The sequence below is a fragment of the Protopterus annectens genome, chromosome 12.part0 (genome assembly GCF_019279795.1).
Source record: "Protopterus annectens isolate FY-2018-M chromosome 12.part0, PAN1.0, whole genome shotgun sequence".
NCBI lineage: Eukaryota > Metazoa > Chordata > Ceratodontiformes > Protopteridae > Protopterus > Protopterus annectens.
In genome coordinates, this window is record NC_056746.1 from 201,329,259 (window position 1) to 201,353,544 (window position 24,286).

Below are 24,286 nucleotides of genomic sequence, written 5' to 3' on the forward strand. Positions count from 1 at the left end.
GGCGATAGTTTCCAGGATCCATTGAGGCACCACATTTGTGGAGAGGGACCACTGTTGATGTACACCCCTCTTTGGGTACATATCCTGTAGTAAGGCTGAGATTGAACAGTAGTTTTATGTTTGGGTTTAGTTCTTCTTGGAGTTCATGTAGGATGCAGCCTGGGACACCGTCTGGTCCCATTGATGCTGTGTTTTTTGCTTTGGAGAGGGCGGCTCTTACCTGAGCATCTGAGATGTCAGGAGGGCAGCACTCTGCTGGGATAGATATTTGCCCTTTTGGGGGGGAAGGGGGGGGTTTGCGCTGAACCTGTCAGCTAGGATGTTGGCAATGTCTGTGGGTTTGGTGTATTTTATGTCATTTTGGACTAATTCTGAGCATATCTGGGAATTCCTACCCAAGGTTCCTAACATATCTAAAGAAAGCCTTGTGATTATCCTAAGTGTCCTGTGCAAATTTTCTCTTGAAGCAGGCCTTAGACAATTTTATGAGTGCCCGTAGTTTTTTGCTAGTACTGATCAGAGATGCCTTCCCTTTTTGGGATTTTGCTCTATCATGTAGTAGCTTCCTCCTTCTGTTGTATAGTTTGTTTATGGCTGGGGTCCACCAGACAGGACGCCTGCCTTTGGAGGATTGGGTCTTGGTTTTATTTGGGATTACATGATCCATGCATTCCTGAAGGTGTTCATAGAATGCATTTATAAAGGATTCTGCGGTCTGGGCTGTATTTTCCACAGGCCCGGTAGCTTTGAAGGATTCCACCTCGGTTTTGAGGAGTGTGAAATTTGCTTTAGAGAAGTTTTTCACTGTGGTTTTCTGGACAGGGGCTGGGGTCGGGATGTGAATATCCAGTGAGATTAGTTTATGGTCTGATCTTACCAGTGAGGGATACACTTCTGGTCTGGAGCATAGAGTCCCCATGTTGGTGATGATCAGGTCCAGTATGTTTTCACCTCTTGTGGGAGTGGTAACAAGTTGTTCCATAGCATTTGAGTTTATAAATTCTAGGAACCTTTGGGATAAGGTGTTGGAGCTAGAGTAATGCTCCCAGTCTATGTTTGGGTAGTTGAAGTTGCCCAGTATAATGGTGTTTGGAGAGACCTTCATATTTTCCAGTGTTCTCAGGAAGGCCGAGTGGGGTTCCTGGGTTTGGGATGGTGGTCTGTAGCAGGCTATAAACTGGAAGGCAGTTTTACCCACTGTTAGTTGCACATGGATAGTCTCTGATGCTTTGTGCTGTACCACCAACCTGGAGCTGTGGGTATCTTTGATGAATATTGATACTCCCCCTCCTTTTGTGGTTCAGTCTAAGTTTTGGGGCCGAAAAACATGGTATGAGGTATAAATTGGTAGTGCTGGGGTGCTCTCGGGAGCCTTGAACCAGGTTTCTGTTACTACACAGATATCGATGTTCTCCATGCTAAGGAGAGTTTCGAGTGCGTGCATCTTGAGGTTTAGACTTCTGGCATTGAGTAGCATTACTCTTAGTTTCTTATCCCTTGTGATACCTATGGAGGTGGGTTTGTCTTTTGAGCCTTGCCTAAAAAAGGCACTATGGGGGTGGCAAGAGCCTTTGCCAATATCCGAAAGCCCAGGGGTGACAGGTGCAAGCCATCCCTAGTGAAGCATCGTGGCTTGTTGAGCATGTCATCCCAGGCTGACAGGCATTGGATCCCCTTTGAATGACACCAATATTTAAGCCAATTGTTGAAATTGATCATCTTGTCTTCATATTGTGGCATTATTCTTGGTGAGGATAAGATGCTACTCAAGGTCAGGGTCATACCGGCCTGGGCTACATGCTCAGAGAGCTCCTCTATGTCTCTTTTCATGTAGTCCAGGGAGGTACGTCTCAGGTCATTCACACCGGCATGGACAATGACTGAGTCATATTTGTACTTGCCTTGGAGTGACCTGAGTGCTTGTGTTATGTGGCGGATCCTAACGCCCGACAGGCAGCTCCCCATGACCTTCTCCTTGTTCAGCCTGGTGAGAGGGACGTCAGTGTGCCTGACGATAGAGTCACCTATTACAAGTGTATCAGGTGTGTTGTTTAGCCTTAAGGGATGTGACTGTTCGGCACACTGGCTTTGTGAGCTATGTGTTGCACTTGTTTTGTTTTGGGGTAGTGGTTGCTTGGGTGTCTGCTTTGGAGGTCTCTGCTGCTTAGGCAGATTTTTATTTAGAGCCTCCGAGTATGTTTTTGTGTGTTTATGTGTTTGGTTTGCTGTCGTGGTAGGTCTATGTGAGACTGGAATTGTAGTGAGTGTGGTTTCCTTCTCCTCCTGACTGGTTACGCCAGTACTGAGTTGAGAGAGCTTAGCCTCCAATTTGGCTATATGGTTGCATCCCTCACATGTGTTGGAATTTGTTGGGAGGAGGAGAGGGTTGTCTGTGTACATGAGGCAGTTGTAACATTGCCTCAAGATTCCCAGATTCACCAGCTGGACCGGAGAGGAGATTGACAACTGACCTTTGAACATGCTAGAATAGTATTGGGAATTCCTTTATAATTGAAAAAATGGGCCAGTGGGGAACAAGGTACTCAAGGGCAGTTTGTGAGGGTGTAGTGCTTTTAATTTTTTAGTGCTGACTTATATAATTGCTTTAGTGAGCAAGTGCCAGGCTTTAGAGTAGGAATAGGATGTTTATTATGAGAACTAGATCAGTTCTAAGGGAAAAAGTGAAGAGCAGACTTTGTGGAGCCGAGAATGGTTTAAACCCAATTAAGCGGCGCTGCCCAATGCTACGCTATGCGCAAAATCGTGCAAAGCCACGCTAAAGCGGGTTTTATATAGGGGGAGTTGAAAGAGCTAGAAATTGGCCCAAAACAGCCAATAGACTACCAGATTCTTATTCTGGGAACACTCCTCCAGGGATAGATAGGCTGCTCCAAGCTCCCCACTGCCACTGGTGAACAAAGAAGCCTCCCTTTACCCAAGAAAGGAAATGGGCAACACAGGAACTTTCCAAAAGTCCAGAATACAGCAAAGCCTGTATTTGGACTACTCTAGGTCAGGAAAGATGGGAAACAAGGATATTTTTTTTTTCTATTTTGCAACAAACAGCAGGAAAATGCAATAAACGTGTAACACAGGCTAGCGCACTTGAGTGTGTAGCCTCAACAGGTAAATGCAACAAACAGGACAAACTTTAAAAGTGCAGGTGCTAAAACAACTTTAAACAGTTTAAAACAGTTCAACAAGCAGAAATACTTGCAGTTTAGCTAGATCGGACAGTCACCCAGGTAGTAGCAGGAAATAAACACTTTTATCAGGTTAGCAGTCGCTTTTCTAGCCTCTCTGTTGCTAGCACCACACTGCAGGACCACGAGGAGCTTGGCTGAGTAGTAACAAGCGCAAAAACTGCGCCAAAGCGGGTTTTATACAGGGGGACTTGAAAGAGCTAGAAATTGGCCCAAAACGGCCAATAGGCTACGAGATTATTGTGCTGGGAACACTCCTCCAGGGATAGATAGGCTGCTCTAAGCTCCCCACTGCCACTGGTGAACAAAGAAGCCTCCCTTTATCCAAGAAAGGAAATGGGCAACACAGGAACATTCCAAAAGTCCAGAATACAGCAAAGCCTGTGTTTGGACTACTCTAGGTCAGGAAAGACAGGAAACAAGGATAATTTTTTTTTTCTTTTTTGCAACAAACAGCAGGAAAATGCAATAAATATGTAACACAGGCTAGCACACTTGAGTGTGTAGCCTCAACAGGTAAATGCAACAAACAGAACAAACTTTAAAAGTGCAGGTGCAAAAACAACTTTAAACAGTTTAAAACAGTTCAATAAGCAGAAATACTTGCAGTTTAGCTAGATCGGACAGTTGCCCAGGTAGTAGCAGGAAAAAAAACACTTTTATCAGGTTAGCAGTCGCTCTTCTAGCCTCTCTGCTGCTATCACCACTCTGCAGGACCACGAGGAGCTTGGCTGAGTAGTAGCAAGCGCAAAAACCGTGCCAAAGCGGGTTTTATACAGGGGGACTTGAAAGAGCTAGAAACTGGCCCAAAACGGCCAATAGACTATGAGATTATTGTGCTGGGAACACTCCTCCAGGGATAGATAGGCTGCTCTAAGCTCCCCACTGCCACTGGTGAGCAAAGAAGCCTCCCTTTATTCAAGAAAGGAAATGAGCGACACAGGAACTTTCCAAAAGTCCAGAATACAGCAAAGGCTGTGTTTGGACTACTCTAGGTCAGGAAAGACGGGAAACAAGGATAATTTTTTTTTTTTTGCAACAAACAGCAGGAAAATGCAATAAATATGTAACACAGGCTAGCGCACTTGAGTGTGTAGCCTCAACAGGTAAATGCCACAAACAGGACAAACTTTAAAAGTGCAGGTGCAAAAACAACTTTAAACAGTTTAAAACAGTTCAAGAAGCAGAAATACTTACAGTTTAGCTAGATCGGACAGTCGCCCAGATAGTAGCAGGAAAAAAAACACTTTTATCAGGTTAGCAGTCACTCTTTTGGCCTCTCTGCTGCTAGCACCACTCTGCAGGACCATGAGAAGCTTGGCTGAGTAGTAGCAAGCGCAAAAAACGCGCCAAAGTGGGTTTTATACAGGGAGACTTGAAGGAGCTAGAAACCGGCCCAAAACGGCCAACAGACTACCAGATTCATGTGCAGGGAACACTCCTCCAGGGATAGATAGGCTGCTCTAAGCTCCCCACTGCCACTGGTGAACAAAGAAGCCTCCCTTTATCCAAGAAAGGAAATGGGCAACACAGGAATTTCCAAAAGTCCAGAATACAGCAAAGCCTGTATTTGGACTACTCTAGGTCAGGAAAGGCAGGAAACAAGGATCATTTTTTTTCTTTTTTTTGCAACAAACAGCAGGAAAATGCAATAAATATCTAACACAGGTTGGCGCACTTGAGTGTGTAGCCTCAACAGGTAAATGCAACAAACAGGACAACCTTTAAAAGTACAGGTGCAAAAACAACTTTAAACAGTTTAAAACAGTTGAAGAATGCAGAAATTCTTGCAGTTTAGCTAGATCAGACAGTCACCCAGGTAGTAGCAGGAAAAAAAAAACACTTTTATCAGGTTAGCATTCGCTCTTTTAGCCTCTCTGCTGCTGGCACCACTCTGCAGGACCGCAAGGAGCTTGGCTGAGTAGTAACAAGTGCAAAAACCATGCCAAAGTGGGTTTTATACAGGGGGACTTGAAAGAGCTAGAAATTGGCCCAAAACAGCCAATAGACTACCAGATTCTTGTGCTGGGAACACTCCTCCAGGGATAGATAGGCTGCTCTAAGCTCCCCACTGCCACTGGTGAACAAAGAAGCCTCCCTTTATCCAAGAAAGGAAATGGGCAACACAGGAACTTTCCAAAAGTCCAGAATACAGCAAAGCCTGTATTTGGACTACTCTAGGTCATAAAAGATGGGAAACAAAGACAATTTTTTTTGTTTTTTTTTTTTTTGGTGAGGCCTCTTTGGACAGCCCCCCCGAGGAGGTCACTCACAAATGGAAGTGCAAGAGGGGGCACTTGGACTCACCTGAGTCCCTCACAGAGGACACAGACTTGGAGGAAGGGGAAGGTTCCCCAAGATCACCCCCTGAAGACGTCTCCTTTGGAGCCATCATGGAAGTGTTACGCATTAGAGGAGGGTTGTTCGCCCAAAAAACGTCCTCGGATGAGTCTGTGTTTCTGGAGGCGTTTGACGCAAGCCCATCTAACTCTTGGGTATCCCCCCCACCGACCCCCTGGTAGACCTCATAACTACCAGGGCGTGGAAGGAGCCGGACACTGTTGAGCCGATACCGAAAAACCAGACAGGATTATCAGCCCCCCCCATGGACAGGACATGTTGGAGCAAGGGTGCCCCAGTGGATGCCATGGTGGTGGCAGCCGCCACTAAAAAGGAATTAGCTCAGGAGAGTTCCTCTGTGCTTCCTCCAGACAAGGAGTCTTGGATGATGGACTGTCTGGGAAAGCGGGTGTTCTCTTCAGCAACCTTCTCGGTAAGGTCACTGAATTATATGGCACATGTGATTTGGCTCCAGCGTGACCTTATTAAGGAGTACGCTGGGTCACCCCCAGAGTCCATGTCAGCTGAGGACAAGTGGACGTTCTCAGCTCAAATGGCCACTCTCAAGTCGATCACTAATGCATCTATGTGGCTTCTCTCCCATGCCACGGAGGGAGCGGCTAGGGCTAGCGGAACGGGCGTTGTCTTACGCAGACAAACCTGGCTTCATCTCTGCAATTTTGCGGAACCCTTCAAGGTGTCCTTCGCAAATGCCCCTTTTGGCGGTTCTATGCTCTTCGGCAAAACCGCCCGTGATACGCTTCTCCAGAGCGAGAAAGACAGGAAGACGTCTGCCATCAGGATCCACTTCTCGGCTCCTCAGAGGTCCTACTCCAGGAACCAAAGAGGACAAAAGAAGATGTGGTTCCGGAAAACTCAACAATCCCATTTCGCTCTGGATACCTCGTCCTTCAGAGGCAGAGGAGGACAAGGTGGATGCCAGCCCAGAGGCAGAGGGGGTCCAAAGAACTTTGGGTCAAGAGAACCTTTCTCGGATCAACCCGCACAGCAGCCCTGAGGGGTTGCCCGACTGCTCTTCTCTGGAGGCAGTTGGGGGGCACTTATCGGAACACCTAGCCAACTGGGAGTCCATCATGACAGATCGCTGGGTGCTCCGAATTGTATCCAGAGGATATTCAATTCCTTTCCTAACCTGTCCTCCTCGATCAAGAGGGCTCCCCAATGTCCCACCCGCTCAGAGGGAGGCAGCAGCATCAGAAATCCAAGGGCTGCTAAGAAAAAGAGCTATCCAGCCCGTCCCCCCCGAACAGTCTGGATTAGGGTTTTACTCCAGGTTCTTTTTGGTGCCAAAAAAAATGGGGGACTTAAGACCCATCCTTGACCTGTCCACTCTGAACCTGTCAGTAGCCAAAGAGAAATTCCGGATGGTCACTATTCAATCCATTCTCCCACTGTTGCAGGAGAATGACTGGATTTGCTTGATAGACCTCCAGGATGCGTACTACCACATTCTTATGGACAGACGATCCAGGAGGTTCCTCTGCTTTTGGCTAGGAGCCAGCCATTATCAATTCAGGGTCCTACCCTTCGGTCTCACCACAGCCCCCAGGGTTTTCACCAAGGTCATGGCAGTTGTAGCAGCCCACCTGAGGCTTCAGGGTATACAGGTCTTTCCGTACCTGGACGACTGGCTCCTAACCACCCCCACCAGGCATCAACTCTGCTCAGGTAGGGATTACCTATTACATCTAGCTCACCACCTAGGGATCACAATCAAACTCAAAAAATCCTCCCTTCAACCTACACAAACTTTGGAATTAATAGGGGCCAGGATAGACACGACACAATCCAGAGTTTTTCTAACAACCGACAGACTCCGCAATCTTTGCCTCCAAATTCTGGACCTCTTACAGTCACCTGTCCCCCCAGCGGAACTAATCTTGAGGGCCCTGGGTTCCATGGCAGCGGCCATCACTCTGTCACCTTTCGCTCGCCTGAAGATGAGAATTCTTCAATGGACTCTGCAAGTCCAATGGTCCATTCTTTTTCATCCCCTGTCTACACCCTTTCCCCTCAGCAGAGTTTGCAAGGAGTCACTTCTCTGGTGGCTACACTTCACAGACCTCCGAGAAGGCCGTCCCTTCATCATACCTCCTCCCCAAGTCACAGTGACCACGGATGCATCTCTCCTGTGGTTGGGAGGCATTGCAGGGGCAGATCCGTCCAAGGCACGTGGACTTCCACAGAGACTTCACTGCATATCAATGTCCTGGAGATGAGGGCGGTGCTTCTAGCATTGCAGGCTCTCCATTCCCTTCTTCCTCCAGGTACTATTGCAATTCAAATAGACAACATATCAGTAGTCTGGTACATAAACAAACAGGAGGGATCCAGATCTTATCCGCTGTGCAGGGAGGCAATGAGAGTGTGGGAATGGGTGATTTCCACCAACCGCTTTCTCATAGCAACGCACATTCCGGGTCGGTCAAACATCTTGGAGGACAGGTTGAGTCAAACGATCCTCTCACCTTATGAGTGGTCTCTGAACCCAGCAGTAGCAAAACAAATCTTCCTCGCATGGGGTCAACCTTGCTGCGATCTCTTCCCATCACCTTCGAACACAAAGTGCAGCGAGTTCTTCGCTCTGATTCCCCCACCAGGGGAAGCCCCCAGAGATGCTCTAGTTCATACTTGGCCATCCGGTCTTCTGTATGCTCATCCCCCTCTTCCACTGATGGCAAAATTCCTGCAGAAAGCTCGTCGGTTGGGGAGCAGGGTTATCCTCATAGCCCCATTCTAGCCTCGCCAAACCTGGTTCCCTTTCCTGCGGTCTCACCTAATACATCCTCCCTGGATCCCAGATCCCATCCCGGATCTGATTTCTCATCCTTTAGGATTAAAGACCCCCGACCTGGACTATCTCAAGCTCTCAGCTTGGTTGATCCAGTTCCCCTAATGGCTAGGACTCCCGGTTTATCTTCCTCGGTTAAGGCCATCCTAATGGCCGCCCATAAACCATCTACCAGAAAGATCTACAAGCGTAAATGGAAACGCTTTTCTATTTGGGCGGAGCTTATGAATCTAGATCCCTTCACGACTCCCGTCCCAGCAGTCCTTGACATTCTTTCACATATTTTTCATCAGGGAGCTAGTGCTTCCACTATTAAAGTTCAGTTGGCAGCTATCTCCCACTATGACGTTGGAAACAGTTCAGAGCCCCTGGCTTCATCCAAGATCTGTAAATCATTCATGAAAGGAGCCTTTTTATTAAGACCCCCTATCAAAGATGCAGTACCCCCATGAGATCTTACCCTAGTTCTTCAAGCTTTAACTGGGCCCCCATTTGAACCCGCAGCCTCAGTTGACTTAAAATATGTATCTTGGAAGACAGTATTCTTGATTGCCATTACTTCTGCTAGGAGGATATTGTAGCTTCACACTCTTTGCAGTAAGCCTCCATACATCATCTTTCATTAAGACAGGGTCTCCCTCAGGACTAATCCCTCTTTCCTGCCCAAAGTATCTTCAGAAGTCAATATCAACCAGTCCATCAACCTACCGGTCTTCTTTCCAAATTTTCAGAATAGAGGAGAATACAGACTCCATTGTCTGGATGTTCACAGACAGTTACGTTTCTATCTGAACAGAACAGCAGATCTTAGAAAATCTGATTAACTTTTTGTATCCTTTGCAAAATCCTGTCTGGGGAAACCAGTCACTAAAGTTACATTAGCTAGATGGATTTCTCAATGTATCCTCCTTGCATACAAAAGGTCTGGTCATCCTGAGCCCCTAAAAGTGCGAGCCCATTCTACATGATCTATGGCTACCTCCGCTGCATTTTGGTCAAGGGTTTCTTTGGATGACATTTGTGCAGCAGCTACTTGGGCTTCTTCCCATACTTTTATTTCACACTATAAATTGGATCTCATATCCAGAGGATGTGCTTCTTTTGGCTCTGCAGTGCTCCAGAATATCCTTCCATAAGGGCCTCCCAAGTTACTGGTAGCTGGGGACTGTGTCCCACAGGTTGCAGAGCAAATGAAGTTAACTGCTTCAGATAAAGAAGTTATGTACTCACCGTAACGTTCCATCTGAGTAGGTAACTTCATTTGTCTGCAACCAACCCTCCCTCCATCCCCCGGACCTTTGGTTTGCTAGTAAAGAATCTGTATATGCCATTGTTCAGTTATCATCACTGGATAGTGATAATGGTATCTAGTTTATAGAAACATTCTATTGCCTTTCTTCTGGCAAACTCGATCTGAGGGTTACAGGGAAATAGCAGGGCATTATGGGTAGGGGGAGGAGCTTGGAGCTCGGATCTGTAAGCTTGGAAAGCTGCCGGCTCGGATCCGAATCAGATCCGATACCCACAGGTTGCAGACAAATGAAGTTACCTACTCAGATGGAACATTATGGTGAGTACATATCTTCTGTTTTCAGATCCAAAGATCTGGGCTTTGGATCCAAACCATTGGATCCATGGATTTTTGGATCTTAGTCAGTGCAATGAAGTACTCAAGGACTTTGGTGGGGAGCATTTTCTGTGCTCCAATGAAGCAGAAGATTTGGCAGGGTTTGAGCCCCAGAAGAAGAGGTTGCAGCAGGAGAAAGTGGCCTTCAAAATAAGCTTACTGTACTAGTCAGCCAGAGCCCTTGGATTAAAAGTAGAACAGATGCAGCTCCAAGACAGTAAACACACTCCTTGTGGGCATCTGAGTTTGGAATTTTATGACCACAAGCAGTATATTTCTTGAATCCTGTCAGTTTATTGGCCATGACGGGAGTACAGTCAACAGAGAACTAGCAAAGCAGAAGAAAATAAACTTTTCTTATCAGGAAAGTAAAGGAAATAAAAGAGAATTACTAGCAACAGTAATTAAGAAAAATACCCTGTGTTAGTAGGTAAAGGGGAGAAATACCAACTATGGTAAAGAAAGGGCTACTATATAAATAGTAGAAAAGCCTAACATTGTAGCACATACTAAGAGGGAGGTAAAAGAAAAGGAACCGAGGCAAAGGTTAAGTAAATATTTCAAGTACTTACAAAAAAATAGCTAGTTACTCACTCAAGAGAAGGATCCTGCTTCTGAGTACAATGGCAGCAAACAAGATCTGATGTGTTGGGAATGGACAAGGGCATTATGGGTAGAAGAAGAAGCTTGAGAGTTGGATCCAAAGTCTAGAGAATGCGGCCAAGTTGGATCTGAACCCATCTGTTGACAAAGAATGAAAAAGACAACATCAGATCCTATACAGAAATCAAAACCGGAGGACAACATCAGATCCTATATAGAAATCAAAAGCATAAAGAAAATTCTATCACTCATGAAATTATACATTTGTTATAGATGAAGGTTGGTACAGACTTGTTTCAGCACAAAAACCTTACATGTTTTTTGCTAAGTGTTGGCATTCAATTCTTTCTGAAGCTGTACAGCTGAGTGATTCACAACACAAAGTTTAATAATGGTCCTTAAGTCCATTGTTATGAGACATGGGATACATACGAAGTAGTGACTGACAATGGATCACAGTTTGTCAGCCATGAGTTTTGCATGTTAGATTATATTAAAATATAATAAACTACATACATTTAAACATGTGACTTCAGTTCCCACATACTGTCAAAGAAATGGGCAGGCTGAACTATAGTAAAGACTGCAAAGGATGTAATAAATAAATATGAGCATTCTAGTATCAATGACTGTTGCTTATCAATTTTGGAATAGCACAATACTCCATTGCAGTCATTAGGACTCTCCACACTTCAAGTTTTATTGGGTAGATGGCTGAAATCAAAATGACTGTCTTCATTTTCACTACTGCCAGACAGCCAGCAGTTTGATATTCAACAAAAAACATTGCCATACTTTTTCAGTGCTACTGGACAATGTTTTCATCTCACCAGTTTAACTTCACCAGTGTTGAATTTGCTGATTTTTGTTTCTTATAGAAAACCACTTGTTATTTGCATGACAGCACTGATTTATTGTGTATGATGATTTCTTTTTTCAGTAATATTTTGTGACAATGGAGTTAATATATATATTTGAGGGGTAAATCCTCCCAAATGGGAGGTCTGTTGGGTTTTCTTTATCAACTTTTACCAGGCTGAAGGCTCATCTGATTGAGCTATCATATAGATGAAACCTAGAAAATGTAGGGAAAGCCAAAAGAACAGTAAATAATTTATCTTTATGAAAAAAAATGGAGATGGTGAGCATGAATGTGCCAGATGCAGAATCTGTGAATTAAGGGATCATGGAATGTACAGTACTTCAAGAAACAAGTGTTTTAGGATATTACAATGGGATATGAGTTGATGACAGGATCATGCAGACAATGTAAATATTCACTGGATGCTGCAGTGAGACATACAGTCATAACTTTCCTCAATGCATAAGTTCCACTGCTACTCTTGGAATTGATAATATCAATACCTGATTGCTGACATGAAGGATAAGTCAGCGTTAGGTGACAAGAGGCTAATACCTTCTGAGTCTTATATAACCAATCCATATGACATCTAGTCTGAAATCAGTATCACCTAGTATTAATAAAGTTAATGTTACTCAGTAGACTGACCCCTGTAAATAGCCTGCTTTGATATGTTAATTAAACTAAATAGATGTTCAGCTACATAGCTGAATTACTGTGAATGTGCACATTGAGTTTCGTCTGCTATGAACTGTATTGCACATGAGGCACAGTGTTAGGAGAAGATATGCACTATGTATAACTGAACTGAATCCAGTTATCATTTTGAAAGTAAGGGGACGCTGCATATCTTAATTAGTGAAATTATACTAATTGCCATATATTATATTACAGGAATTTAGCATAGTTGGAATTGTGTCATGTGATACTATCAAATGAGTCTAATATAATGTGAAGATATAAACACAATCCTGTGTGAATACCTTTTTGATTTGATTTTCTGGGGCATCTATAATAATTGTATTCAGCATAGTGTCAGTAGACACTGGATTCTACAACAAAATGTTCCATAGATGTTGACATTTTCTGTGGTAAATCCCACATTTATGAAGTCAGATAATACTTTCAGGTTATAAAACTATATACAGTATCAAATGTCCTATAAAACAAGTAGCAATAAAATGGAATTGTCTAGCTTATTTTACTATCTCATTTTTTTATAGAGCATTTGATTAGCGAGCTATCAAAAACCACAAGAAAAAGTGAACCAAGAAAATTGGGTACTTTTCTATTAAACCCCTACCACTTCACGCTGCTGTGTTTTGGCGGTATTTCAATAGTGGATTTTACTTAAACCGTTCACTTGTAAGAAGAAATGTAGTCTACATGGGTGGATGCTGCTGATATTTATTCTGAAAGAGATGAATAAAATAAACATGGGAACATTGACTTAACTACAGTAGCAATGTGTATAAAAGAAGTTTGTTTGTACTAAGTAAATCTTTATACCTAAGAAACAAGTTAACCGTGTTAACTTTTATGTAAAGTACCGTAGTGTCATTGCGGCACACCTGTACAGCCGTGGTAAATGGAGCACCTGAGAATGTACTGCAAGGTCCTTCAGAGGTTGTCTTCAGCACCCTAGGTACACCTCTACACTCCAATACCCAGCCCAAGAATCTGTAAGTTGTAGGTCAACTTGGACTTCTTACATTCCCACTAAGGAAATAAATAGCTCAAGTCCATCATTAAACCCCTGCCACTTGCTGCTAGTATTTGTTTTGGCATATTTCACCCATAGCAGTTCCCGCTTTTTTGGGGGGCCTTGTTTAGAATTGTGTTTAGAACCATTAAGCACATGTGTCATGTAGTCATAGCTGTGATTTTCTGTCATGTAATCATAGCTGTGAATGTTATGACTGCGATGGATGTTACGCTTTGGGATTTGCCAAAAGATGAAGAAGCGGTTATCCAATTTCTACAAGAAAGAGGTATTCTTCACAAACAAAGATTGTGTTCCAATAAGCACCTCATGAAATTAAAATGTAACTCCAACCCTAAATGGCTATGCAGCCTTCTTTCATGCCGTGAAGAAAAAGGTGTCCGAATACAAACATGGTTTTCTGGATCCTGCATCCCTTTCATGACTGCCGTATGATTCATTTACTTATGGTGTCTTGAGTTGACATCTATTGAGTTTTGCCAAGTACAGCTTCAACTCAATCACAACACAACGGTTGATTAGAATAATTACCTCAGAGAGGTATGTGCCAATTCCTTGTTATCTCTTCCGAACGTTAAAAGCGGTGACCCCAACAGAGTTGTGGAGATTGATGAAAGCTTATTCACCAGGAGGAAACATAATGTAGGTCTGGTTCTGCCCCCACAATGGGTATTTGGAGGTGTGTGTGAGGAAACTAATGAATATTTCCTTGTTGCTGTTCCCATCCGATCCACACAAACGTTACTGTCCGCAATACAGGAGAATGTAGCAGATGGAAGCATTATATTCTCTGACTGCTGGAGTGGATATAAATCTGAGGAGTTGGAAGCTGCCGGATACCACCATTTCACCATCAATCATTCCTATCATTTTGTTAATCCAGACGCTGGGTGTCCTAATCAAAGTGTTGAGCACTTGTGGGGTACTGCAAAGTGGCGCAATAAACGTCAAAGAGGCACTGCATGGCAAGATTTACAGTCTTATTTAATTGAATTCATGTGGCGTCACATGCATGCCAAAGGAGAGATGTTCTCTGCTATGCTAAATGCCATTGTTAGTTTTATGCCTGCTGATTAGTGTTACAGTAATTGCTTTGGACAGTGCAATGTTTATCAACTACTGCTCTGATCCCTGTTCCATTGATTAAATGTGTTACATACATTAAACATGAAATACAGATGAATACCTTCTTTGAGTATTTCCTTTTAGATCATCTTTGTCAGTGCTGTAGGAAAGAAGGCAATCCAAACTGGTGAGGAAATACTGCCAAAACACAGCAGCATGAAGTGGTAGGGGTTTAATGGAAAAGTACCGAAAATTGTGAGCACAGTGAAACAGAGAAAGAAAAGCAGAAAATGAAGTGTGAGTGCATATCATATATCTGCACAAAACTTAAATATTTTGTTTCCCCTTATGGCCATTGCTGCATCTCAGGAAAACATAAATGTGAAGGGTGGCCTGAGAACAAGGCTGCATTTGCCTAAGAGAACCAGAATACCAGGGCAAAAATGGGAAGGTGGGGCAGAAGGTCTTCTCACATCCCTTTTGCTCACAGCTCACTGGCTATAGTTTAAACTTTCCCCATATCTGAAATTTTATAATTCACAAGCTTATTTCATATTTTAGGACTGTGAGCCAATTATGTGATACTGGATGCTGTCAGATAAAGTATCAATTTATAGTCCACTATTTCAATGGAAAATGTAATTGCAATAACATTCTACCTCCTAAATATTAGTCTTCTGGTGCTGATGTTTTTGTTTGGCTTGACATTTTCTAAAAAGAGTTTTCAGTTTTGACTTTTCAGTAGTATCTTCTCACTTACTCTGCCTTTGCAAGTCATCATATATTTACCTGTACCGATAGTATTACAACATCTTCTCAAAAAGTATTAGAATACTGTCATGTGACACTAGTAGATCATCATATGATAGTATTAGAATGTAAACTTACTTCTTGACAACATTAAACCATAATCATGTAATAGTGCGACACCATCACGTTAGCATTGTCACAAGGTCATGTGGTTGAATTTGAGCATCACAAATTAATACAATAGAACACCAGCATGTAATAGCGCAATATCTTGAAGTGACAGCATTAGAATATAATCATGTGATCTATTAGAACATCATCACTTGACAGCATTAGAACATCATTGCGTGATAGTATTAAAACACTGTCTTATGATAGCAATACATCATTACCATACAATAGTGTCAGAAAATCACCACTTGACCCTATTAGAACATAATCATGTGACAGTACTAGATCATCATCATCATCATGCGATAGTGTTACAGTGCTTTCCAGTGACTGCACTGGAAAATCATCATATAATGAAGAACATTCATGTCTTCATTGAACAATGTCTTTTACCCCTTACTTTCCCAGGGCAAGGAACAATACTTGGATGCTATTGCAAGGCTTATGGAAATCCATGGGACAGTGTACCATGAAGCAGGGAAGAAACCACAAATTCCTAATTTCATCATTAACCATGGCCTGCTCTCCCAGAATGAAGTGCTGAAGTTACTTCGCAAGGCCAAGGTAAGTGAACTGAACCAGTGATCTGGAGGTACAATTGCTCCTATTCCTGGGCTTATATTATTTATATGAAGAAGCCACCATTTCAGAACTTTCCAATCTGAGTTTGTTTACACTAGAAAGCTAGATAAGTTATAAACGGTCTTTATTTACTAACATTGCTTTGATCAATAATGAGGAATAGATTTCTGTTGAATGAAGTAGTTGAACTGTGGGACTATTTGAATAATCTTTGTTTTCTGTTTTGGCATAGTTTTCTAGGTAACTAATAAAAATCCAAAAAACAACTCATGGACGTATTATGTAGGTCCTTCACATATGTGGTTAGGAAAATCATTGTGTCTTCAGATATTAAGTTGTTACATTTTCTAAAAACAACCAGGAATCCTTAATTAGGTGGTCTATACCCAAACTTGTCTCTTTTAAATGGTGGTCCAGAAACTTAGCCAGAGAAGTAATGGACTTTCTAACATTAATAATAAGTCTCACTGGTGGATTGTTCAAGTCTTTATGGATCTTTGGGATACTGAAAATTATCGGTATCATACGGTTCTCAATGGCGAGGAAATTAAATTCATTCACATTAATCTGTCCCTGCATCACATGTCATTTAAGGCAATATGAATCTTTTTATAAACAACGTTCACTTTGTTTTGTGACACTTGAGTATATGTGTCCTCTAAAAAAATGTTATGTAATTTTTCATAGTATTGTATGTTATCCATGAGAACAAACCCTCCCCCTTATCTGGTTTCATGACACGAATGTTAAAAGATTTTAAGTCATTCATTAAAATCATTTCTTCATTTGTTACATTATTGTCATGTGCACTAACATAGTTGGATAAACCAGACCTTAAATCAAACTCACAGCTTAATGTGATTGAAGACACAATAATTTTCCTAACCATAGATGTGAAAGACCTATAACACCATGATCCCTCATGATGTAGGCACACTTTGGTTTACCGACTTTTTCTACAAGCATGCAAATTTGCCCCAAGACAGAGTAAATGTGTTTACACAACTATTAGATTTAGTGTTGCATCATATACATCTACTTAATTTTTGACAACCAATACTTCCTGCAAAAAAGAGGGGTGGTGATGGGAGCAGCCTGTGGATCATTGTACGCAAATGCAGTAATAGTTGAATGGAAAAAAAGATATGTTCTGAATAGTACCTTTAAATATTCTTAGTATCTCTATAGGAGGTACCTTGATGACATGTTTATTTTTTGGAACGCTTACATGGAGAACACATTAGTGTTCTTTGAATACTTTAACTTAGTTACCCCTGAGAATAGAACCCCTTATAATTGTAGTTTTATCAGAGTGTATTCAACTGACCACTGACTTATTAGATGGGTACTGAACAAGAATTGGTCTGTTGCACGTGAATGCTTCAACCTAGAATGAAAGTTGAATAATAAACTAACTATTACTTATAGAAGATGCACTAATTTAAATCACTTCTTTGAAACCAACCATAAACATGCAGATAACACACACAACAATGGAATGTTTACATGTGGAACATGTAATTTTTGTAAAGATATATAGTATACTAACATGTGCATTATTAATGGGCAAACTTGCTGGATTAGTGATAAATTTACTTGCCTGACAAAAGGAGTAGTATATGCTGCCTTGTACCAAATTGTACAGCATTTTACATAGGCAAAACTGAATGGACACTGAAAGAAAGAATGTACAAACACTCTTATGCTGTTAGAAAAAGTAATAAAGTTAATGCCTTGTTTAGACATCTCAACACTTTCCCAGAGCACACCTTTAAGTTTATTGCACTTGAGAAACTGAGTCCAAACCCTAGAGGTGGTCCTTGGGGGTTATTCTTGGAAAGAAAAGAACCCTTGTGGCAATTGGGCCTAAATGCACCAACTACAATGGTTTAAATGGTATTACATCTATAAACAGTATTTTGAAGCTAAAAGCTTATCACTTTTAAAAGACACTTAGGTTCATAGGTTCATAGGATGATACTAGGCTACTGGCCTGGATGTCCTTATAAGCCTAGCCAAGATTTTTGCCCATGTTCTGTCAAAGTCAGCACCTGTTTCCCCTATCCAGCAGGGACACAGGTGGGATCCCAGGGGATTATTTTCTGTTTTCCATCCAGTCATCCAGGTTCCTCTTAAAGAAAGCTAGAGAGGTACTCTGCTTGACATGGAAAGGGAGTCTATTCCACAAATTTGGGAGTCTTTGGGACACAAATCTATACCACCACCAAGTTTTATTAATGTCACAGACCACGTTAAGGCCTTGTGTATGGGTTGCTTGAGTGGAGTTTGTCTAACGTATATGCAGTAACTCCATTAAGGCTGAGTCTGAGATGGCCTTGCATGCCAGACACAGGTCACCTCTGACCAGTCTGTATGAGACTGAGTATAAGGACAGGGTTCTTAGCTTATCTGTATAGGATAGGTGTTTGAGACCCTGGATTTTCCTGGTTAGGAACCTCTGTAGTCTCTCCAACTACTGCATGTGCTTGGCAGGGTACATGCCGAAGGGGGCATTGTACTCAAGATTGGGTCTGATAAGGGAAAAGTACAGGGTTGTTATAACCTCCTTGTTCCTGGATGAAATACCCTTATTTATGAGGTGGGCCATGTAGAAAGCCATCCATAAAATGGAGGCAATGTGGTCGTCAAAAGTGAGGTTGCCATCAACCTGGGTGCCCATGTTCCTCACAACTGATTGCATGCTTAGTACACTGTTATTAATGTGATAATTAGCAGGGATGTCATTTTCCCCAAAGTGAATAATGATGCATTTCTTGGCATTCAGTTTGAGGCCATGATTTTGACACCAGTCATTAGTTTGGGTAAGCCCCTTTTGGAGGATGTTCACACCACTAGGGGAATTTAAGACAGAGCTCAGCTTGCAGTCATCTGCAAACTTGGTCAGCCACAGACCACTCTTTTTGGCTTACACCTCAGAAAAGCTCATGCCTGAGTTCATGTGGGTTACAGACAGGGATGTTATCGGGTCCCATGGAGACTGTGTTTTTTCCTTTGAGAGGGCATTAATGGTGATGAGGGGAGGGGAGCAGGTGCTGGGAATGTCCTGGCTTACTGATGGGGGGGCGGGTGGGTGAAGTTTTCACTGAACCTGGCTGCCAGCAGGTTGGCTATATCTATGGTGTTTGCATATGTGGTGTTAATGGTCACCAGTTCAGAGCAGATTTAGGTGTCACCTTTGAGATTGCGAACATATGTGAAGAAAGCATTATGATTGTCCTTAGTGGATGTGACTAATTTGGACTCAAAGTTAGCCTTAGAGGATTTCACCAGTGACCTTATTTGCTTGTTCAGACAAAGGAGAGATTGCTTCCAACTTGGCACCTGCTCTTTTTGGTCCTGGACAGCAATTTTGTCCTTTTATTATAAAGTTTGTCTATTGCTGCTATCCACAAACAGGTTTACTCTTTCTTAAGGAGGATGATTTGGTCCTGTCAGGTATTGGTGAGTCCATACAGCTAGGTAGGTGCTCATATAATTTTTTGGTGTAGGCTTGGACATTAGTGCTAATTCCAACTGAAGGGACAGTGGTTGTGAAGCTGCTTATACCTGCTCTGAGGAGACTGTAGTCAGCTGGATTTAAGTTTATTTTTTGTGTTTTAAAATAAAGTGTTGGGTTTTATTTATTTTACTTATCTATTTTACACAGCAACAATGCCTTTTTTACTATGTATAGGCAACCACCTGTTGTTTTTGACATCTAGGTCACTTTAAAAATGTTGGCACAAAATGGTCATATGACTTCTTTTTGTATAAAATGGCTGAATGAATTGATTCTTGTTATCTGAAGAAGTCTTAGAATGCCTTAAGATGAAGGCAGTTATCAATTTTATGTACTTGGATGTTTTTAATGATATTCTACATGAATAAAGCGGTGTGATTTAGGATTACCAGCATCCATGTTTCTTTTGTTCCTAATACTTTTGTAGGTGTTTGATTATGAGGCCATTTCACTTTAAATACAAATTTGGGAAAAGACTAACAGAGTCTTAAATCAAGAACTGCATAATACATATAGGGTGAGATTCAAAAAAGTGGTGCATGCAGAAATGATGTGCTATAGTACACCAAGCAGGACCTGAATATGTAGTACTTATGCAACTCAGCTAATGAACACGAATAATAAAAGTGTTGACACAATTCAGAGGCAACTATTTTGTGTGCTAAGGCTGCCTACAGAAACTGCTTTGTACCACAGTAACAGAGGATACAGTACTGGAAGACAGTCTGTTGTGTGTCTGTGGAAGCACATCTTGTAATCCCATCAAGGTTACAGTGGTAGTGTAGTCATGGTGGCCCCTGCAACACACACATTGATATAACCTTATATTAGTTTGTACTCTATCATACCTTCCATGTAACGCTACAGCAGCATTACAGCCCCTAAGTCAGTAAGTTCCATTATTCCCCTTCCTCCTCATGTGTGTGGCCCCTCTGAATGTATCATTTGCAGAAGCTGGGATCACTTTTGGAAAAGCCCATCACAGTATTAATTCCATTCTATATATCTTAAACAATGGTGCTGCAATGGCCCTTCTTACTACCGTGCATTAACTTGTAATGGTGGCAGCTGACAGTAGCAACATTAAATGCTTCATATTAAACTGCAGTCACTATACTAGTATATTATTTTTCTGTGTATTTATACTACAACTAAATAAAAGTTAGCAGGCAGTTTTTCAGTTTATGTGATATTCAAACCATTGTAAACTTTTGCATAGTCATGCTTATGATGTAATCAGTATGACAATATAATTACCCATTTCTTGGTAAGGTCTGCAGAATTTTGTAATAAGCCTACACCTCATATATAGTAGTGCCACCAAAATACAAATGTAATACTTACTGTAGAACTCTATCCTCCTCTCCTGAACCTCTACCACTTATTCTGCCTCTGCAAGTCATCATACTTTTACCTTTACCGATCACATGAGGGTGGAGTCTAGTTAAGAATGTTAGCTCATCTACCAGCTTAGTCCATATAAATTATTTTTTCCATGAGGCCTGTGCCCACTGCTTCCAGCCTTTGTAGATATGATGCCTGCAGCACTTGAAAGAGTATTTTGGTCTCCTTCTCACACCAGTTGTAGGCTAGACCCCGAGTTCTGACAGATGTTATCCTCTCCATAAATGTGAAACTGAGACTGCTAGGGTGTCAGCCACACCCACTGATTTGTGGCATTACCCTAACTAGCACCTTACACCCTGCACTGGTGCACAATGGGTGGCAAACAGTGTGCGCATTTACAGAATAGCCACACATGGGCCTACTTTGCACCAGAAAGCTGAGTTATGAGGAGTTTGCATGCACATGCATGAAATATTGATAAGTCACTCACGGAAGTATAAATGGAGCTACATGATTAATGCAGTTACACATGTGTAGAAATATTCATAGCGCTGAGTGCTGAAACATGTAATTTACATCTGAACTTTACAAATAGTCCAGAATTGGTTGAAGCTATCTCAGTGTCTCCATTTTAAACACAGCTGGTCACCGCATTTCTGTGAAGGTTGATGGAAAGCAAGAATTAATGAAAATAATTTATAATATATAAATTTAGGATCAAAACAGAAGGTATGCATTCTGACTGTAGGACTTTAAGGTGACATTTTCAGGACTAGTCGCCAACTTGCTTGTAAGGAGGAATATTGTATAACTGTACAATATTTATACATGCTTCCACCATGGCTGTGTAAACGTATCATATTTAGGTAATATATCTTACCATCAGTTGACTTGCTTAGTGCAGACTGTGGTATTTGGCAACAAAAATATTCAGGGCCAACCTGCAGCTAACTGCATTTTAAGGAGTAAATCAGCACAAATATTTTTTGTCAGTGTGTTTCCCCGAAGCAACAATCATTCATAGGCTAACATTTCCAAGTGCATTCTTACATATAAGCCACGTTTACAGATTGTTACAAATATAAAACAAAAAGTTATATATGCATGTACACTCAAGTAAAGTCCATAAGCAGAATTTCTTGTGCAAAATAGTTAAAAATGTAATTATTTCTTACATGATGCCTTATGACATTATTGAACTATTACCAATGAGCAGTCAGGCATGACTTTTACAAACAATAATATAAGTTATCTGTTCTGAAAAAAAAAAATGAAAGATAAGAGGGAATATTTGATGAAGACTGACAGTAGGCCATGCACCACACAACACAGCTGACACATTACTGCATGAATCAGTTATATTTTATGTGTTTCTGAAAAGAAAGGAAACACTAAGTTGAATGTCACAATCCATAGATCTGGACAAGATGCCAAGTCATTACCTGTGCAGCCATATGTTGTGCACAAGCCTGCTACATGGTGTCCCTTACTACTGCTGTCAGATGGTCATCATTAGTCACAGGAGGAGTGGAACTAGGACCTGCAGTGACAGTGTGAGTCACCATTTCCAGACTGGTGTATGACCATGTTGTGCAGAATGTAGCATGCAGTAACCATCCTGCATGCCATAGCTGGGTCATACTGAAGGGCATACCCAAACTCATGCAGGAATCTAAATCAGCCTTTCAACATGCTAAAGACTCTCAAGATAACAATAAGGCTCTGTGGCAGTGCCGTATTAAAATTGCTTTCTGCAACTCCACTTTGATTTTTCAATGATGTCATGAGCCGTGGCTGCAGTAGATATCTAGCATCACCTGGGGGGGGAGTGAGTGGGGGTGGAGGAGGAGACATAACAAAGGTAAAATGATGCAGGATTCAGGAATATATTTTACCACAAGTAAATAAATGATTAAAAAATATACTTAGTGAAAAGATGACCACTGGGCTTCCTACCATGCAGAAAGAGGTGGTAGAGTGAGGTAGTATGCCATATATGGGAATCATGTACACTGCCAGGATGCAGTGCAGAGACAGTGGTGATTTACCCCCATGCATCACACACTACCTGGTAAATGCAATGGTAGCCCTTCCTATTGACACACCACTCACCATGAGGACCAGAAGGGGCCCTAATTGCAAGATGGGTGCCATCTATTGCACTAAGCACGTCAAGTAAGCATGCCACACCATAAAAGGCATGTATAGTCCTGGTTTGGTCTTGAGATGACACCAGGAAATAGATTCACAAGAGCTAGGAGTACATCCAAGAACTGCTGAAGTATCCTCAAGGCAGAAGCCTGTGAGATACTCACTGTGTCCCAATGCTGTCTTTGGAAGGTCCCAGAGGCAAGAAGTATAGTCAGGACCAAACATATCTTAGTATCCACAGGGATGGGACAGCCACTCACCCCTGTACCCCCTTTGGAGATTATGCATGCTTTCTAATACTCTTACAATACCCCTGTTCACTATGAATCTGTCAAAGATTTCTTGATTATCAAACTTACTGTGAGTTGTCCTCTGCCTTCTTGGTCAGTGATTGCCTCTGCATGCAAATGGTTTTGGTTCAGCCAAGACAAGCAGCTTATAAAGGAGATAACAATATCTTTAAATTGCCAGTTCTTTATCTTGTGCACCCATATTATTTTTCCCTGTTTCTTCTGATACTTGCCCTGGGAATACTTAACATGGTTCAGGATTTTCAGTTTTGTGATTCTCGTCTCGATATTCTGGTCCTCGGTATTGTGGAACTGCGGTATTTAGAAGTAGATCCATATATATATATATATATATATATATATATATATATATATGTATGGGTCACCTTCATTTGCCTGAAAGTTCATTTGACTGAAACTCATTTGCTTGACAGATAGTACTTGCAGGGAAATAAAAGGGATATATCCCTTTCCCCACTGTAGTGCGACCCTGGAGTTAGTATATATAGTTAGGGTGGGTGTGGCCGTGCCACACTGGGGGCACCTAGTTTGGTTTTACTGAACAATATACAGCAAAAAGCAGAGAATTTCAATCAAACTAGGTGGGGGGCTCCACCCCACAACCCCCCTAACTATATATACTAACTCCAGGGTTGCACTACAGTGGGGAAAGGGATATATCCCTTTTATTTGCCTGCAAGTACTATCTGTCAGGCAAATAAGTGACAGGCAAATGAGTTTCAGTCAAGTGAACTGTTGGGCAAATGAAGTTGACCCATATATATATATATATATATATATATATATATATATATATATATATATATATATGCATATTGGCATGCTTAGTCATTTGATATTACTGTGAATCTGATTTTAAGCATCCTAAAACATCTGAAGAGGATGGCAAGAGTTATGGATAGTAGCCATCATACAGCAGGAGTTGGGGGATATTTTTTTTTTTGAAGGCTCTTAACACTCAACGTACAAATGCTTCTTTTTGCATAGCCATACCTGTATTCATTACAGGCTCATATACACAGTCTTATCCCTAATGTGAGAGCAACAGTCCTGAGCCTTCCTGTAGGTGGACCTCTGTGCTGGGACACCACCATCTTCTACCTTGAGTTGCTCATAGGTTCATAGGTTAGTCCTAGTGGGTTGTTTTAAGCCTAGACAACTTTCCCATCCCAGAGATAATGATCAAACTCTGTACCTTGTGCCTATGAGATAAATGCCT

The 24,286-nt window shown here is 41.8% G+C and overlaps 1 protein-coding gene across 5 annotated transcripts in view; it reads left to right on the forward strand.

The window, feature by feature from the left end:
• Positions 1-24,286, forward strand: part of LOC122816448 (alpha-1,6-mannosylglycoprotein 6-beta-N-acetylglucosaminyltransferase B-like) — a 950,232-nt gene that overhangs the window by 759,195 nt on the left and 166,751 nt on the right. For all 5 annotated transcript variants that reach the window (XM_044089252.1, XM_044089250.1, XM_044089253.1 and 2 more), the window contains one exon: positions 15,565-15,720. In XM_044089252.1, coding sequence (XP_043945187.1) covers positions 15,565-15,720 — 156 coding nt within the window. The remainder of the gene's footprint in view (positions 1-15,564; positions 15,721-24,286) is intronic.